Source organism: Takifugu flavidus, chromosome 1 (assembly GCF_003711565.1).
Source record: "Takifugu flavidus isolate HTHZ2018 chromosome 1, ASM371156v2, whole genome shotgun sequence".
Lineage (NCBI taxonomy): Eukaryota > Metazoa > Chordata > Actinopteri > Tetraodontiformes > Tetraodontidae > Takifugu > Takifugu flavidus.
In genome coordinates, this window is record NC_079520.1 from 19,030,390 (window position 1) to 19,048,405 (window position 18,016).

An 18,016-nucleotide genomic window follows, 5' to 3' on the forward strand; every position below is an offset into this window, starting at 1 on the left:
GATCAAAGCCAAGGGGCATACTACGGGTTAAATATGGGGGAAATGAGCTGCCTGGCAGAGTTCTGTGCTCTTTAAATGTTTTCTTTCCTAGTTATTTTAACCCTCTTAAGACTCTGCTTACTTGTCAAACAGAGAAAAGAAATACAACCATGCAATTCCAATCGGCAGTCCAAAGTCTTCTGACTGATAAAGACGAGTAGTTTATGATTTCATAACACCTTCACCGTCACGTGTAAGATTGCTTTCCAAACAGACCAGTTTGGAATAAAAACCACATGTTACATTGGTCTGTAACTGAAATCACTTTGACAAATCATAAGACAATTTCTTTCTAAAACAGTCTGTTTATTAAATGCTTTCAAGAGATTTGGTCCACTTGAATGATCATCAACTTCCAACCAAGGAGGGGAAAACAGAAAACAAAGTCAAGAAGGTAAACGAAGCATAAAATAAAGAAATGTAAAAATACAGTACAAAAACAGGCCTCGTTTTTTTCCCCCGCTCTACTTTTTCACAATCCTGGTGTTTTCATCCGAGAAGTTGCAATTCAAAAAACTGATTTTCAAAACACTAAAAACGGATAAATTAAGGGTTTTGTGTGGCTGGGTAGGTGCATGCTGGTGCTGGGAATCATATGACACAAACGTGAGGGGGAGAGCTTTCGGAAAACGCCCTGTCCATTAACAGCGCTGATGACCAGAACAGGTCTAAAACCTAAAATAACTCCAGAAAGAAAAAAGAAAAAAAAGAATCAACCTTTAGCAAATAGCTTTTGACATTATGTGAATAAATGAACCTATGTAGTTTAAGTCCATTGGCATTATGTGTCCAGGAAGGAAGTAGGAGGAAAAGACGATATAGGTTTGAGAACTGGGGGCCAATGTCTTCACAGTTTCAACACAAAAGAAAATCAGGTGACAATTATACACCAGGAAGCTACATGATAGTGCTGATAGAGGGTGCAGGTACAGAAGCAGCACATCTACCCTCAAGTTTGTGTCATGATTTGCCTGCCTTCAAGTAGGCATGTAGATCCTGCAACAAGACCACAGATTTCTATTTTCCTGAGGTCAGTTGCATCACCACTTCGGGCTCTTCCAATATCACGAGAAGCTTCTCCTCAAATGCTCCAATTTCTTCTGGGATCTGACGCAAACACCTTAAACAATTACAAGGCCCTGTCTTTAGCCAAAGGTTAACGTGAACAGAAATGAGAGCATCTGAGCGTGAAGCATTTTAACACCACAGCACACCCTGGCACAGCCACAGCCAAAATGTTTCAGCCATCTCTTTTCACTAAATCACATCATAAGAATGACTAAGTGTTATAATAAATGTCATAGGTATCATATCCAGTATATAGTAAGCAGGATTATACAATAAGGGTATGTATCATCTTATAGGTGTAGTATGTGGAATAAGGCGCTATACGGGAGTATATAGGCAACTATGTATGCGTTTGTTTCCAGATCTGCCTTTGTCTGGTGAGTCCTAAAAGCACGAGCAGTGAGCAGCCAAATCTGTGGGGGAGATCAATGCTGCATTCACTTTCAACTTTTAGGCATTAACTATCTTTCTTGAGCCATGCTGAAAACAACCCTTGAGGAGCTCACGCTCCTTCCAGATCGTGCAAAGTCATTGCGTCCGGTCTGAAAGTCAACAGTCAAATGGAATAAAGGATTGACATGAAATATGAACTGATTCTTTTTCCTGCTCACCGCCTCCCAGGCAGAGCTGTGCACTGCTGCATACACAGTGCATATTTACTGTCAATTATATTCATACATAGATACATATATAGAGTTATACATTGCAATTAACATACATATATCAATAGCATATAGAGAAGAAATAGAAATAGTCAATAGCAATAATTATCATCATCATATTCATAATACTAAGCGTAGTAATACGATCCCTCGAAGAAGCTAATACTTGGGTTGTTCCAGACAGGTTCATTATCAACAGCTCATATAAGGCCTGTATGTATTCACCACTGGGATATTCATCTTCCTCACCGTCGTGTCTAATTTAAAGGGATTTTTAGCAACAAACTGAAGAGAGGCCAAATATTAGAATACCATATATTTTTTCCAAAGTAAAATATAAAATGCAGCTCCTTTATTATACTCCACACAGAACCCCAAAATACTCTAAACAATGAATATATAAATCTAGTATTCCTGCTGCAATTAAACCAAGAGATCATATATGATTTCCACCTATGATTTTTTTTCTCTTTTAGAATAAACAAAACTTAATCTCCGCTGCAACATTTGTACATCCATCTGGAACAACCCACACAAAGAGAAAATGACAAATAAATCCATAAAATTTTTAAAAAAAAACAAAAAAAAAACCAAAAACTATGTCATCTAGTTCAGCGATGCACGTCTATAACATACCTCAATGACAAGAATTTAAATTTATGTAATTAATACAGATTTCAGGTTATATGTTTATTAAGCTTAACAGCTACCTTATCAATTATCATTAGTAATATACCATTATTTGTAAATATGTATAATGTATGTATAAGTATCTGAATATAAACATACCTCCATTGTGTTACCATCCACACTAAAGGCTAGAATAGCAAAGCAACAGATGTGGTGTGTTTCTATGTGCAGAAGTGTTAATGTCACGTGTTTTCGTTGTTGTTAATAGGCACAATGTGGGGCATGAAGTGTTTCCCAGGCTAAAGCTAGAACGTTTCACATCATGAAAGGTTTGATATTTCATCAGTGACAAACGACCTCAGACTAAACATGTTCCACTCCTTAAATGATCAATTATCTCGGCCTTTTTCCAAAACCAAACCATAGTGTTCCTAGCAGAACTCTTTGACCGTTCTCACCGGTTTCCAGTCAGCTTTATACACCTGAACAGTGGTTATTTCACTGCAGCCATCCGTGTCAGCTGTCACCCCGATTAAAGTGCGTGATAGTTAGCACCTTGGTTGCTGCAAGACATTAACCACAAGTCCAGTTTTTGGTGGCCGACATGAGGGAGGGGCTAACATTCCCACAGCGTAGGATCCAGTGGATCACTGTAAGGAGCTACAAGGTGACATGAACGTATGTGCATGTGTAATATGGCCCTCTGCAGGATATGCAGTGGGCTATTTCTATAAAGGGGGGGCTCTCCCATTGTATGTGTAGGGGCATTTACATTATACTTGCATACATTCCACAACCACAGCAAATTATTCGTGACTAACTTCCTAGTTTCAAAGGCCCATGCAGGCATTACATTCATAGCATTCCACCAATATGGCAGACAATATAACGAGGAAGTAAAAATCCCCTAGAAATCAAGAATCAAGCTCGAACTCTTCAATCATCACAAAAACACTGTTTCATCCTGTTTGACAAGAAAGGAATTTGGTTCTTATGCCACTGTCTCCCAAGACGTCTCTATTCAGCTTTAGAATGTCTGGACAGCCACAGACAACTGACGGCCAACTGACGGCTTTGTTTCCAGGATTTATTTACGCGTACAAGCGATGAGCTTGTGTTCAGTTTTCGACTCAGAGTAAGATTTGAGCTGCGGCCAGCGCACCCATCCTAGGATTTTTTTTAAGTTCAGTGCTGTGAGGAAGAAAGAAAAAAGAAAATAGAATGGTGCTCCCTCTAGGGGAAGGGGGAGCAAACTGAAATGGGTTTAGTCAGAGTAAAACCAGTTGATTGTGGAATTTGCAGTATAAATTTAATGGGAGCTTAAAGGTGCTGCGTGTGTGTGATCATCATAATAAACAATACAAAATGTGTGTTTTCAATTCATTAGCTGTCACTTTATGTTAACCGGTGTCTGTGAACTGTGTCTCGTGTGCTGTGTGTTCACGCATGTATGGGGTGTTTTCCGTCTCTCTCATCCTACAGGAGACCAGACTGGCGGGAATATGAGGCCCATCTCTGATTCTGTCTGTGGCTCGACGGCGACCCGGTCCATCTGATCACATGGTAGTGTTCAGAGATCATCGCCTTCAGACATCCGCTGGCCTCCCTGAAACCACACACCCCACCACTATTAGAGACGCTGTTATCAGACCCGTCATGCAGACAAAGAAAGCTCTGCACTGGTATGGAGTGTTATCCAACACCGTATACAGGTGCAACCTGAACATACACCCCATTATCCTGAAATGAAGACAGTGACTGCATAACCTGTTCATTTAATTACAGGTTCGTCTCATCAACTTTCGTGAGAAGCACTCACCATGGTTTCTGTGTACTCGGCTGTTAGGGTGACCTGTTTGTCTTCTGGGGGCGGGGTGACAGCGGAGCTGTCCGTGCGTCTGTTCTGATTCGTGAGCTCCAGCCACAATTCATACATCTGTTGCATGTCTCTCACTGAAGGCATAAGGAACACGAGACAAAGAACACCCTCAGTAACCTTGCAAGGAACATGTGCAGGCAAGCACCGCCACCCTAACCGAACCCTCGATATGTATTTCTACAATGAATTTGCTTTCAATTAGGGCTGCAGGTATCGAATATTTTAGTCATCAGATAGTCTACTGAAAAATCCTTCGGTTAATCGAGTAATCGGATTAAGCAGATTTGAATGTGGGGAAAAAGAAGACCCTGCAGCGGGAGCGGGAGAGGGAGGGAGGGAGGGAGGGCGTGACTTGTTTGTAACAAGAGATTGAGATTCTAGTAGAAAAAAAAAATTATGGACGATTCTGAAATTCCACCTGGACTCAAAAAGAGGACATGTCCTGGCAAAAGAGGAGGTCTGGTCACCCTACGCAAGAGAAAATGTCACCATTATTGCTACTTTTCCTCAACTCTTCCGTCTTCCCGCTACTTCATCCGAACATTTTCACTTCCTCCTCCCTCTTAGTTTGTGTGGGTGACATAAGTGCCTTGTGTAGAAGTAGTCTGTGCAAAATCTTGTGCTTTGAGCTTTACATTTAAATAAATGAGTACTCGAGGCAGAGAAAATCCCTTGATATATTTGTAATAGTGTTACTCGAATAAACCTATCAATGTAATGATTAGATGTAGTTGAGTCTTTAAAATGGAAAGAGAAGCTTACAGCTGTTGTTCTTCATGTATGTCCAGACATCCCGCTCCTCCAAACTGTGAGCAAAGGAGCAATTTCCAATATAGTGGCACTTTTTCTGCTTCATCACATGCACACACATCTAAAAGAGATGCGGTAATATGTTACAGCATGTTACAGAATATTGGACAACACTAAGAAATAGAAAAAAAAACAAAAAACAGTTTTGGAAAATGAGTTCCCTTATATTTAGGTAAAATGGAATAATCATAACAAAATTGTGGAGAGTTCTTAGGCATACAATCCCTAATAAAAGTTAAGTAAAATGATTGTTTTCGCATCCCTTTGACCTCTCTCACCGCCACAGGGTGAAAATGGCGTCAGATCTAGTGTACCAGCGAGTGGAGGCGGAGAGAAACTCACGTCATATTGTTGTGGATAGGTACGTGAAAAGGGAAGTGGCCGAACGACGACCCACTTTTTCTTCTCAAACGATTTTACCAGCAGGACCCGGCGCTCCTTCGTCCAGCTGTAGAGACAGCGAGCTGACATAAACCTGAGGGGAGTAAAAACAAAACCCCAAAACAAACAAAAAGGGCTGACCTGTGCCGCGCTTTGGCCGTGCAGTACTTCAGGTTCTTGTCAGGCTCGCTGACCTGTCCTTCTCTCCAGCACTGACCGCACACGAACTTCATTTTCAGGTTGAGGGGGCGCCCCCTTCCCGACGCACCTCCCACACCCACCCCACCCATGGGGCTCACGCCACCTCCTCCGATGCATTCCCCTCCGACTCCTCCGCCCCCCATCCCCCCAAAGCCTCCTCCAGGTATGCTGCTGCTGCTTGGGTGGGGGATATGAAGAGGCTGCAATGCAAGAGCGAATGACAGCCACTGATAAAAGCAGATAAGTCAGCTGCTCCAGGACAGCTATCAATCCCTCCACTAAAATCTGGAATACGGGACAAACCACACGCTCAAACTGTTGAAATGTGCCTGTGCCTTACCTTCTGCTGTTTCTGGGCATTCTGTTCCAGCCGCTGCCAGTGGCGTTTGGACTCCTGCACCATTTCTTCGTGTGTGATACCTGATGAAAACATTTAGGGGGGTAAAAAACTCCATGAAATTTCATTCAGTCTTTCAACATGTGACGATACAAAAGAATTAAAAGCCCACCGGTGTCCTGCTGCAGGACCCAGCATTTCAGTTCTATGACGGAGTGAGCGAAGGAGCAGCTGTCCTCTCTCTGGCACCCGTAGCGGACCTCGTGGCGACACACGTCAAACTGGCAGAGCGGGTGCAGGGGACGCACCTTACTGTAGCGCACGTTGGCTGACCTCACCACGTGCACCAGGCACCTGCAGGGGACAAGAACAGGCCAATTAACTGGATCCTAAGAGTCACAAAGACAGAAAATAAGGATATAACTCACTTGTTGTCATCAAACGGGTGTCGGGCTGTCAGGTTTGAGCAGACAGCTAAATTTTCTTTGCTGCGCTTGCTGATTATGCGAGGTTTGCTGTCAAAGCATTCCTGTAGAAAGAGGAGGAGATGCAGATGCCCCAATAGGTCCGACGAGAATCAAAGGACACAAAGGATCTCACCTCACAGAGGAACATAAACATGCCCATATGGAGCTGCAGCAGCCTTGTGACGCTGAGCGCCCTCCTTTCTGTGCTGCCCAGCGGATCAAACAGCAGCTCTCGGCTCAGGGCGCCCTTCCTCTCCTGGGTCCACACATCTATTTCCTCCTGGCAATAAGCAAATGTACAGTTCTCTCCATACTGGCATTCCTGACGCTCCTGCACCTCTGCAAAGGGCAAGATGGGAAATATAAATACATTTTTAACATGTTTTCACTACACAAGGTGCCTTTTCTACTCACTTTTATATACTTCAGGGTATGTTGAAGTATTAGCTAAAATATTAAATATATGTACCTTTACAGAGTACAAATGCCCCCAGGAAGTTGTTTCGTGCAGGCCGTGGGCGGATCCTCTTCCAAGTGGGATCGTCTGTGTTCTTGAGGCGGCACAGAAGCACATCCCTCTTACAGCGGTGCGCTGCCTCCGGCTGATATTTGTAGTCCATTACTCGTGGACCTGAGAGCCACAGGAGAAAAAATACAGAGGCAACATCAGCTCATTCTATGAATTCCATTTGGGTCCGATTTCTTGAGTAGCTTCAGTGAAACGGACCTATTCGACTGTAGCAGGCGTGGCAAGCCTGCCGGAACTCGTGCGTTTGGGCCAGAGGATTCCTGGACAGCATGGACAGGTTTGTTCCTGCTGGTCCGTTCTGAGGAGCAAATAACAGGTGACATTAAACCGGGACCACTAGACGACCTCAGTCATCATCACCAAGCATATGCGCTTCACGAATATAACTATAATTATGGGTCTGCTTTGTTGCAAAGCATATCAAGAGCTAAAGAAAGCAGGTGAACTTGGTCCTGAAGGCTTTAAGAATAGAGTTTTCCATTAAAAACACTCCTAATAATAACTTTTATCCCTCCAGGTGCTCCATGTAACCCAAATAATTTAACCATTACCAACCATAATAATTTAATATATAAATCTTTGACACCACACAGTGAGGTGCCAACATAAACAGTCCTCTTGTAGGAGTTTCTCATGAGAAGGAACTGATGCTGCTCACCGTATGTGCAGCACTGTAGTTGCGCATTCCAGGCATGAAGCTGTGACACACCGGCCCCCCTTTGAAATGAAAGAACCACTACGTCAGAAACCAAATGGTCGTGACACCATCTTGCTCGTGCACAGCCAGCTTTCCAGGCCAATTTCCCATTAGCTCATCACCATTTCTAAAGAGAACTGCAACTGAAGTGCATGTAGACTCTAGAAATGTCCTTACCAGGAAGAGTGTACTCAGACAACGAGTCCAGACTGCTGGCTGTCACTCCTGACTTGTCTTCTCCATCCGTTGGGAAGCCACCCAGAGCATCCTGTGCTTGGGTGGAGGCCTGATCCCGCCCGCTCAGCGGTGAGTAAGGCTCCAGTGGGGGCATCTCGTTGAGAGAGGAGCTGAAGAAGGCGGTGGGAAGTTGCGAAGAAGAAGGCGGAAGGCTCGAGGAATATGGGGGGCGGAGACCCACCGCTGTGTTGGGGAGATTGGTGGGTATAGCACCTTGGACTGGATTCTGGTAAGGGAACAATAGGAATATATTCCTTTATATCCAGGGCCGAACAAAACCAATGTTACTCTTGACTTTATTTAAAGATCATTAAACACAACCCCATCCATGACAAATAGCACAAAAAACCCTGCAATGTGATGTCAGTCACCACCTTTATCAACAGTGTTAGCTTCACAAAAAGCCTTTAATAATGAAATCAGACACACATAAACTGTCAATTCCTCAATTCTGACGCTTTCAGTCTAAAGGAGAACAGATTTAAACCAACAAAAAAGAATAATTTCCCCCATTTATCTTAAACTCACTTCACTAACTTTCTTTGGGATGCACTCCAGCAGGCTGTCCAGCTGATCCTTGATGACGCTGCTGCTGCACTCCTCCATATGTTCTGACACCGGCACCGAGTAGGGCATGGGAGGCATCCCCTGGCTGCTGCTCTCCGAAAGCTCGGTGCATGGAGTCATCACTGAGGATGCGGGTTCGTCGCTGACTGGGATTGGTGTGGCCAGTGGAGCAGGTATGCACTGAGCACTGGACAGGTCGGCTAACGAGGATCAAGACATTGGATTGGTGGAATTAACACGCAAGCAGCCGTGAATTTAGTGGGGGAGGAGTTCAGTCATACCTGGTCCAATGTCCCCAAGAGATTCTAGGCCATTGGACGACATCTGAAGGTGTACAGAACATAAGTTAGACCAAATAACCAAATATCACTGTAAGCATTGCAAACATCACCTACATCTCCAGTAGGTGAGGAGGTCTCCCCAAGACTCTCCCCTTCTGTGCCTGTGGACTCCGTCTGAGGGCTGACGTAAGCTTTGCGGCCCTTCAGGCCCAGTTTTTTGGCCAGATCCTGGGCCAGCTCAGTCACAATTGTGTCCTGGAAAATGAGAGGGCATACAGATTTATTATATCCGCGTTAAATCTTCATTAGGAAGTCAATTTTTCAGCGGTAAAACCTTCTTCCATCTTCCACCTATGGATAGGATAAGGATAAAAGATTTTATTGATCCCACATCGGGGAAATTGCACGTTACAGCGGTAGCCCGTGGTGTACAATACAGAAAAGTACCAAAAGAAAAAAAGAAAAAGACTCTTCTATTATGTACATTGCTATGTACATTGTACAGTATATACAGAAATTAAAATTATATACAGGAGTGTCAGACAGTGTGAAGAAAAATTAAGGTGCAAATAAGATGTGCAAGAGATACCTTGAGATAAAACATCATTACAGACACTGATGGGTTTAAAGACGTACATGTGGTGCTGTGAGAAGACAACGGGTTCCACACTCATAAGCTTCTCGGAATCGGCCCATCTCTCTCAGGCAGAGAGCTTTGCGGTACAAAGCCCTTCGACTCCCTTCTGACACGCAGAGTGCACTGTCACAGTCTTGAACACCGTGTTCATACTCCCGCTGAGAACAGATAAAAACAATCATCTTATCTAGGGATCTATCAAAGTTTATATTTAAAAACTAAAGCAGAGTTTGTTAAGAGTTTCTGAAACGTCTGCAAATTGCGACAAGCATAAAAATGACGTCACCAACCGAATTGACCAAATAGCTGTAAAAATGGCAGAATGCCTCACCGCTTGGTAGAAAGCAGCAGCCCTATTGACATAGAGGCACTCCAGTAACTCGTAGGGAATGACGAGCGCTTCAGCCTGAGCGTAACGGGCAACACTGATCCCCTCGCTGTACTGCTGCGTTGCCTGCTGCCAATCCCCATCTCGGTAGCAAGAGTTGCCCTCGTCCAGCAAGTGACAAACTAACTGGGTAAGAAATGCCTGAATGGGAATAATAATAATAATAATAATAATAATAATAAGAATAATAATAATAATAACAAAATCTGAGCCCAAAACATCGGAACCCACACTGCAGGAGCAGACAGGAGATAATAAACTTAAATACAGACCTCATAACTCTCTGGCTCTGGAAAAGGCAGCGATGACCTGTGGGCAGGAATGGAGACAGTTCGATCAGTCTCCATGTACAGGCTGAACACAGCCTCAACATGTTGCACTGACTGTCCACTTACTTAATAAAGCTCATCGCTTTGGATATATCTTCTCTGCGTTTTTGACGTTCGGGATCCATTCCCTGCTGGGTAATCACAAACATGATCTCAATGGGAAGACTGATTTTCTTCGATGTGGAAGTGTTGGTTAAGCCCACCACAGCCAGCACATACCAAGGCCTGTCATTACCACACGCTAATCATCCATCGTAAATAAACAACAAGCGGCAAACGCTACCTGCTGATCCTAGTTCGCGTTTTTATTCTCAAAGGCAGGCCAGACAATATTTGATGCATATATTGCGCAGCTGCTTTGCCATCTCTATTAAGAATAAAAGACAATGTTTCACTTTAGCGAGGTAGCCGGCTAACACTAGCATGTTATTTGGATGGTTGCATTTGTCTGTGCTCCTATAAACGCTACGATGTTTGTAAGAACGTAAAATGGGCACGAAACGACAGGTTAATACTGTTGAATAACGTAATGTTAACACTGTGTGACTTTAACGCGCAGTGGAGATAAGCCACCAACCTAAATACCAATCACTTATTTAGCTTAGCTAAAAATGAGCTTCCAGAAGAAAAAAAAACTTGTAAGTCATCGTATCCTGGGTTATTTATAGTTCAGAAAATGATTAAGGATAAAATAACAGAGATGTGAGCCAAACCACAGATCTACTTAATGTCAAGCTAACAAGCAGATAATTTAGCTTACTTGTTTACTTGTAGGACTGCAGCAAAGCCCCCGGTTAGAACGTTGAACCTATTTAGAGCTCTTCTCAGATCAGAAATAACTTCACAGATCTTTGGTGACAAAGATCGGAAAACTGGCCAGCCGAATATCATTCAACATCCAGGCGCATGTTTTTAAGTCCAGTATCGCCGTCATTTGCGTGTGGACGGAGCTCGACTTTCCCTGCGCTACTTCTGCTGCCAGATACTGAGCGGATAACATGAGGGAGCTAACTGCTAACTATTTCTGACTGCACCCGCGACAAGTTTTGTGTTTAATGGTGACCACAAGAGGTCGACAAATATTTATTATTGTTTAAGTGGAAACACCTGAAGGGTCTCAGTGCAGAATTTAGGGTTTGGATGTAAGAAACTGCCTATAAGTTATGACACTCACTCACTGGCACGCATACGCATCGCTTGTGCCAACGCACAGCATTGTAAATTGATCACATTAATATTTATTTTGATGATTTGCACTGTCAGGGACATTAAAACGATATTGGTTCCAATGTGAGGGTGTTGAGGTACTTGGTAAACAGAACAAACATTTGGTTAAAACAGCAGATGGCGGTAGAGCGTTTGTATATTCGTTTCAGTAAAATGAAAATAGAGGAAGAAGAAGAAGAGAGGAGCGCAATGATGTCACGTGGTTAAGTGTCAGCGTTTACGCCTACGATTTACTGCGCATGCGTTAAACCTTGGCTATATGCATCGTTAATTATTCAACAAGAGCTGTGTAAACAAGTACCGGTATTCTAAAACGTGTTAATATGCTAACCTGCGCATATCACATCGTCGTTCGAAAGCTTTTAAATAGAACTTCATTTAGGACTCTTATCGAGGGCAAGATTGTACAATATTCGGAGTTGTGTAAAATACACTTTCTGTATGACATCGTGTCTTATTGTAAACAGTCATTTCTTCAATAAATTATACAGTTATGCAGAATCGTATTTACCAAGTTTCAAAATATTGATTATGACCTTAATGTGACGTGTTTTTTGTAATATATAACCGTAATTTAAAATTTCTTTTGGTCTTTTGAAATAACACAAATTCTGGAAAGACGGCTCTTTTTACCAGCACTTGTCTTTCTTAGACTACCCTAAATTATCGATGTTTTATAGCTGACTTTTATGACTCCAATAAACACGACAAATAAATCCTTATAATTTTACCTTTTGCCAAATGTCACAATTACAAACGTAAATTTCCAAGCCAAAAAAGGTCGTCTTTATATCAATTTAAACATTATGTCACCGTTGTGGTGCATATAAAAGAATGTGTGCGATGTTTAATGTATTTAATTGAAATGGAATTTTAGTAAGGTTTATTTCTTATGTTCCTTTGATTTCAAAGTGTAACGTTTTATATCGACTTGTGATGTCTGTCGCACATGCGCAGTAGTGACACGGTTACGTTTCCGGGTTATCAGGCACTTGACAAGCAACCGGCCGGCGCCGTTCAGGGTTGGCGTGTGTACACCACGATTTGCGACAGTCTCTAACACGTTCTCTCGAAATTATTCTCTGTGGTAAGTTGCTGTTTAAGAGAGATTATTGAAAATTGGCATTTCTTGATAAAGACGATCGCTTCTCTCTCTCCTGCGCTAACAGGTTATACTGATATACCTCCATAGCTATCGCCGGTAAAGCTAACTAGCTAACGTGACAATAAATTTTATTGATTGGAAATGTTGTTGATGTTGGAAAGAGTTGCTTTTTCTCTGTTTACTGAATTGTGATCGTGGGCATTTCTCACATGAAATAATAGCTACTTTATATTCTCCTTATTGGCTCTCCAGAGTCACGATGGCTTCCGACGACATCGCTCAGTTGGCGGATACTCTTGCCAAAACTCATGTTGGAGATGAAGAATTGACCATTAAAGGTCTTGGATTGAAGCTGGATGACGCAGCATCAGGTCAGACGATGATACTCATGGACAGGCCTGTGTTTTGGACATGTTCCTGGACAGATCTGAGCAGTCTCAGCATCTTACTGCTTGTTCTTTGTCCTTCTAGTGGAGGAGCTGGTCCGTGAGATCGAGCAGCACCAATCCCTGAGAGCTTTGTGTCTGGAGGGGAACACCATGGGAGTGGATGCTGCCCGGGCCATTGCAAAAGCTCTGGAGAGCAAAGACATGCTCCAGGTACTGATCGGTTTATTATTCTTCACTCGACCAAAAATTATGTTGTTGGGCATTTACACAATAATAGGGCTCCTCCTTTTCATGAAAATAAAATGTTCTTTATATTTGTTTTTGTGGCATATCTGTATCTTATTTTGAAGGGATGTTGAAATGTTATCGTAGTGAGTAGCGCCTGTGAGTCTTAGCGGGCACACTTTTCTTACAGTTCAACCCTCCCAGGCAGCAGTAAAATTGTCAAACGTTGACTGGTTGGGCACCACTGACCTAGGGAATTGCTGTACATGTTTGTTTTTTCATTTTTGGTTTCTTTCCGAAGTATTTTTGGAAATATTAGTTTCATTATTGCGATTAAAGTCATGAGGCCTACCAAAAGTGTCAGCACTGTTGACCAATAAGAAACGAGCCAAAACATTTTTGCTATCTTATCTTTCAGCGGTGCTACTGGAGTGACATGTTTACTGGAAGGTTGCGCTCTGAAATCCCAACAGCCCTGGTAAAGACTGTCACCTACTGATTATGTTGCTTCCAAAATGATACAGTAATTCATCATAAGATGCCTCATACGTTGTACCGGTTTGTCCAAAATTCCAGGATGCTTTGTAAATTCATGGTCACAGCAGAACATAAGGATTAGCCACCCTTACTAAATGTTCTGTACAATGATTAAAGTATTGTATATATAATTTTCTCAACAAATTATGGCTAGTTCTGGGATTTTGGCATCATGTAATTGGACTAAGATGAGATATTTCTTAAAAAGATGTCATCCAGATGTGTATTTTGCCTTCCCTGGTTCAAATTTAAAGAAAATGTTTAGAAAGAGATTAATATATACTTATTTTTCCTATTTTCTTATGACTGTCCTCAGATCTGTGTTCACAGCTGTCTGGTTCTGTTGATTTTACATGCTTTATCTTTGCTGTCATCAGAGGTGTCTGGGCGATGCGCTGATGTGTGCAGGAGTCCGGCTGACTGAACTGGACCTGAGTGACAATGCCTTCGGTCCAGATGGTGTGAAGGGAATCGAACGACTGTTGAAGAGCCCCAGCTGCCACACCTTGAGGGAGCTGAAGCTCAATAACTGTGGCATGGGAGTTGGCGGAGGGAAGGTAATCAGACAGGCCAGATAGGGGAAGTTTACTGTAAGTCCATTTTACCACAGCACATTTTAAATGAGAACCACTGTTTGGTTTGGTAGATTCTGGCCGAAGCTCTGATCGAGTGCCATAGACGGTCAACAGAGGTCGGAGCTCCATTCCGGCTGAGAGTGTTTGTTGCAGGAAGGAACCGTCTGGAAAATGAAGGAGCCCGCGCTCTCGCCAAGGCCTTTCAGGTACAAATCTCTAATCCAACTTTGCTTTGTGCCCTTTGACAGACTTTGAAATCATTCTTTTGCATGTATTTTTGAATAAAGTATTTTCAGATGTGTCATCTGAAGAACTGTTATTTATTATCAAAAGATCTAAAAAGCTCTATCTCTATCCTGTCAGTTTAGTGTCTTTTCACAATTCAAACTCGGTTTTTAGCGGCTTGCCAAGTAGATGCTTAGAATCTTGTGTTGCATGTTAGCTCATAGGCAGCCTGGAAGAAGTCCACATGCCCCAGAACGGTATCAACCATGCAGGCGTGGTGGCGTTGGCTTCAGCTATGCGACACAATCGTGAGCTCCGTGTCCTAAACTTCAATGACAACACTTTTACCAAAAAGGGAACGCTGGCTATGGCAAAGGTAAATTCTGTTAATGCAATTCCCAGAAGGGAGCATAAATGTGGATTGGCGTACTCATGCATTCTCTGCTGTCTGCGCAGGCTCTGACACACCTGAGGAGCCTGCAGGTGGTCAACTTTGGCGACTGCCTGGTTCGCTCTGAGGGAGCCATCGCCCTCGCAGCAGTGATCAGAGAAGGAGTTCCTGTCCTCAAGGTCAGTTAACGAGAACGACTTTAGATGGTGGTTCTGCGTTTTCTCTGCCAACAGGCTGAGCATGATGCTTTTGTTTCTTTTCTCAGGAGCTCAATCTTTCATATGGCGAGATCACAGAAGCAGCAGCTCTTGTGGTGGCCCGTGCTGTCATGGACAAACCTCAGATGGAGAGATTGGATTTGAATGGTATGTCCACCTTGTGATGCAATTTATATGGGGAAAATGTGTTTTCCTGTAATATCCAGCACGTATTTAAAGACATTTAAATGCCCCTTCTTCAGGCAACTGTCTGGGAGAGGACGGCTGTGAAGCTTTGAGGGAAGTGATGGAGGAAATGGACAAAGCAGACATGCTGGGATCACTCAGGTAATATGATATCTTTGTGGTGCAGGACATTGTCCACCCCACATTGTTCATGATATAAGGGCTTCACTTTGAAACTGTGGACATTTTTACAGTGAAGATGAAGGAGAACCTGATGATGAGGACAACGAGGATGAGAACGAAGTTTGTGAAAACAGTGATGAAGATGATGGTGATGATGAAGTGAATCATTGTAAGGACTACAATGGTGGTGTTATCGTGGGGGAAACTGGACTAATAGGAGAAGACAGTCCTGAAAGACTCCGGAGCCCAGTAAGTTAACACCACATTATTGGTTTTATTGTGGCTAATGTGACTGCAACATTCTGTCCTCCATCAGGCAAAGATCCTGGCTTTTATCAGCAGCCCCTCTCAAGAAAAGCTCCTTCAGCTGGGGGAGATGAGGACACAGCTGCAGCACCAGGTAAGAGAAGAATTTCCTGGAGGATTATTTTGCTATGCAGACATTTTTACTGATCAGATAATCCCTCTTGTTTTAACCAGGTGGATCCATCAGACGCCCACAAGGCAGCTGATGTGCTTTTAAAAATTGCTTCCTTGTATAACGAGGATTCAGAGACCAAGACTGCTGTTTTTGAGATTGTCGGTAAGTGTAAATACTTAGTCATTAGTTTTCTCAACAGATAAGAACATACTCATATTTTTCCAAAACCTTTTTTTTAATGAGTCCCTTCACTTAATTGTTCCATATCCCTGTTTCCTGTCACAGACTCTTTGCTGATGAAGCTCCTGTCTTCTTCATGCTTCCGTTCATACTGCTTCCTCTCAACGCTGCTGGTCATGATGGGATTCCTAAAGGTAGAGCTCTATTACCAACAATGGTCCCAACGGCTTGGGACTGAACACTTTGTCCATTCAACACATCTATTTTAGAGTCTGTTGGCCTGGCAGTTTAAATATAAAGGCGGGTGACAGCGTTTGCATCTTTTGATCATTATTGATATTAGGTTTTGCCTTGGAGAATTCTAACATTGGTGTTGATTCATTTTAATAGTTGTAGCTTGTGTGATTCGGCTATCATTCCCATGGTAGTGGAAACACTTTCTGGCACCACCATTGTGTTTATAATTGAATTTCCATTATTGTCGTTACTGCTGTCACAAGAACATTGCTAACAGGATGGCTACTGCTAGCTCCCTGATTACTATTTTAAAGCAAAAGCAACTAGAAAAAATGTAAAATTAGTACCTGAAAACAAATCGTAAACTTCATTGTAAAGATTATATTTGAATTGAAATAATGACAGTTTTGATCTCTCTCAAGATGAGTTTTTAGGATGACGGCGCTCTTATGTTTTGCCAGAACAATACAGATGTTTTTTGTTTTTTTGTTGTGTTACCTTCCACAGAGACACGGTGGTGTTGATAAATCATTTTGTCTCATTCCAGGGAGAGGAGAAGACCACCAAGGTTTCACTAGTGCCAGGTCAGCTGCTGTGTTTAGAACATGCCGTCCAGCAGGAGTATTTTGAACCACACCATGCAGCACTTCTTCAGACCTTCATGTCTAAGTAGGGTCACCATTTAGCCGGACCTTTTTTTTTGTCTTGTCAGCCCGATTGAAAGATAATTGTAATCTTTGGGAATTTTCAGGAACACAGATGTTCTGAAATCGTGCAGTGGTGCAGGAGAGAGACTGAGCTCAGCTCTGAAGAAGAAGTGCGATAAGGAACAATGATGATGGACCGCTGAGTATCGATTTGGGACGATGCACTCAAACACAAAACTGATAACCACTTAACCTGTTTTCCCTCACTCGAATATTTTAAGGATGTGTTGACTTGTGACCCAAAATATCTTAATCTTTTATTTTTCTACTTAAGATTGCTACCTATATATTTTTTTATAGAAAGACACATTACTAAAAAAAATACAGAAGTAAATAAATGAACACCCTGAATGTTGGCATGGTTCTGGCATAGTTTAGCATTTAGTCGCATGCAAAAATACATCTAGTTGATACTTGAATTTGCAAATATCTTGAGGGTTATGCTGTAATCGCAGTGTTATGGTTACTCCTCTTTGTCTACTCCAGAAGTTCTCCTGGTGTCTTCGGCGTCCAGTTGGCCTCAGTGTTGCCAGCAGGAGGAAATAAAGAGGTTGACCTTCGTTCACATGTAACGCTCTTGCTGATAGAATTGGCATTGCAGCACAAAAGGGAATCGGATTATTTTACATGATACTTTCATAAGAAAAACAGAATCAACATTCCAGTGGCTGTTAAGTCCCACCAGGACACAAACACACACGTGTACACACCAGCCTGAATGTCTGCGTGAGCATGGGCCCGCAGCCACGGAGTAGGAGACACGGTCATCCCTTCAAGGTGCTGTGTCTTTTTCTGAGTGAAGAATTGCCTGTCTCATTCTCTTTCATTTCACTTTTCACAACTGTTGCCTCGCAGTCGTCTGTTGGTGATATGGGAATCTTTTTGGCATTTCAAGATTTGTGACTTTAAATCTAGACTATTTTTCTCTGTGTGCCTGATATTTGTACTCCTGTCAAATATAATTCATCAACAGCCTGACCGTGTTTGTGTGTTTATTGACTAAAAGTTATTGCTGCATTAGAAACTAGCTGGGATAAAACTTGAGAACTACGTGAATATTTATAGGCTTCTACATTGGTGCATTTTGCTTCT

At 42.6% G+C, this 18,016-nt stretch overlaps 2 protein-coding genes across 8 annotated transcripts; one reads left to right on the forward strand and one right to left on the reverse strand.

Annotated features, from left to right (window-relative positions):
• Window positions 1-324: 324 nt before the first annotated feature.
• On the reverse strand, window positions 325-11,200 carry zc3h7bb (zinc finger CCCH-type containing 7Bb). 7 transcript variants are annotated; one of them, XR_008953971.1, is made up of 21 exons: window positions 10,900-11,200; window positions 10,206-10,270; window positions 10,083-10,119; window positions 9,754-9,951; window positions 9,422-9,580; window positions 8,900-9,040; window positions 8,786-8,828; window positions 8,466-8,704; window positions 7,878-8,163; window positions 7,662-7,720; window positions 7,202-7,301; window positions 6,944-7,105; window positions 6,608-6,813; window positions 6,436-6,536; window positions 6,180-6,361; window positions 6,011-6,090; window positions 5,611-5,870; window positions 5,431-5,536; window positions 5,041-5,084; window positions 4,219-4,352; window positions 325-4,005 (listed from the first exon to the last, which is right to left on the reverse strand). XR_008953971.1 is itself a non-coding variant. In XM_057056363.1 (21 exons), the coding sequence occupies exons 2-21, from the start codon at window positions 10,262-10,264 to the stop codon at window positions 3,970-3,972; spliced, it is 2,688 nt and encodes an 895-aa protein (XP_056912343.1). In that variant the 5' UTR covers window positions 10,265-10,270; window positions 10,900-11,200; the 3' UTR covers window positions 325-3,969. The 7 variants fall into 7 exon arrangements, 6 of the variants coding, with proteins under 6 accessions (XP_056912343.1, XP_056912171.1, XP_056912261.1 ...); XM_057056363.1 differs by having other exon boundaries at window positions 5,041-5,149; window positions 8,475-8,704; XM_057056191.1 differs by having other exon boundaries at window positions 5,041-5,149.
• Window positions 11,201-12,293: 1,093 nt separating this feature from the next.
• rangap1b (Ran GTPase activating protein 1b) lies at window positions 12,294-17,899 on the forward strand. The gene is made up of 16 exons (XM_057057543.1): window positions 12,294-12,453; window positions 12,724-12,842; window positions 12,943-13,070; window positions 13,504-13,563; window positions 14,000-14,179; window positions 14,269-14,403; window positions 14,640-14,798; window positions 14,879-14,992; window positions 15,079-15,178; window positions 15,274-15,358; window positions 15,451-15,628; window positions 15,696-15,779; window positions 15,860-15,962; window positions 16,086-16,174; window positions 16,765-16,886; window positions 16,969-17,899. Exons 2-16 carry the CDS (start codon window positions 12,731-12,733, stop codon window positions 17,051-17,053), a joined length of 1,734 nt encoding a protein of 577 aa, XP_056913523.1. The 5' UTR covers window positions 12,294-12,453; window positions 12,724-12,730; the 3' UTR covers window positions 17,054-17,899.
• Window positions 17,900-18,016: the final 117 nt, after the last annotated feature.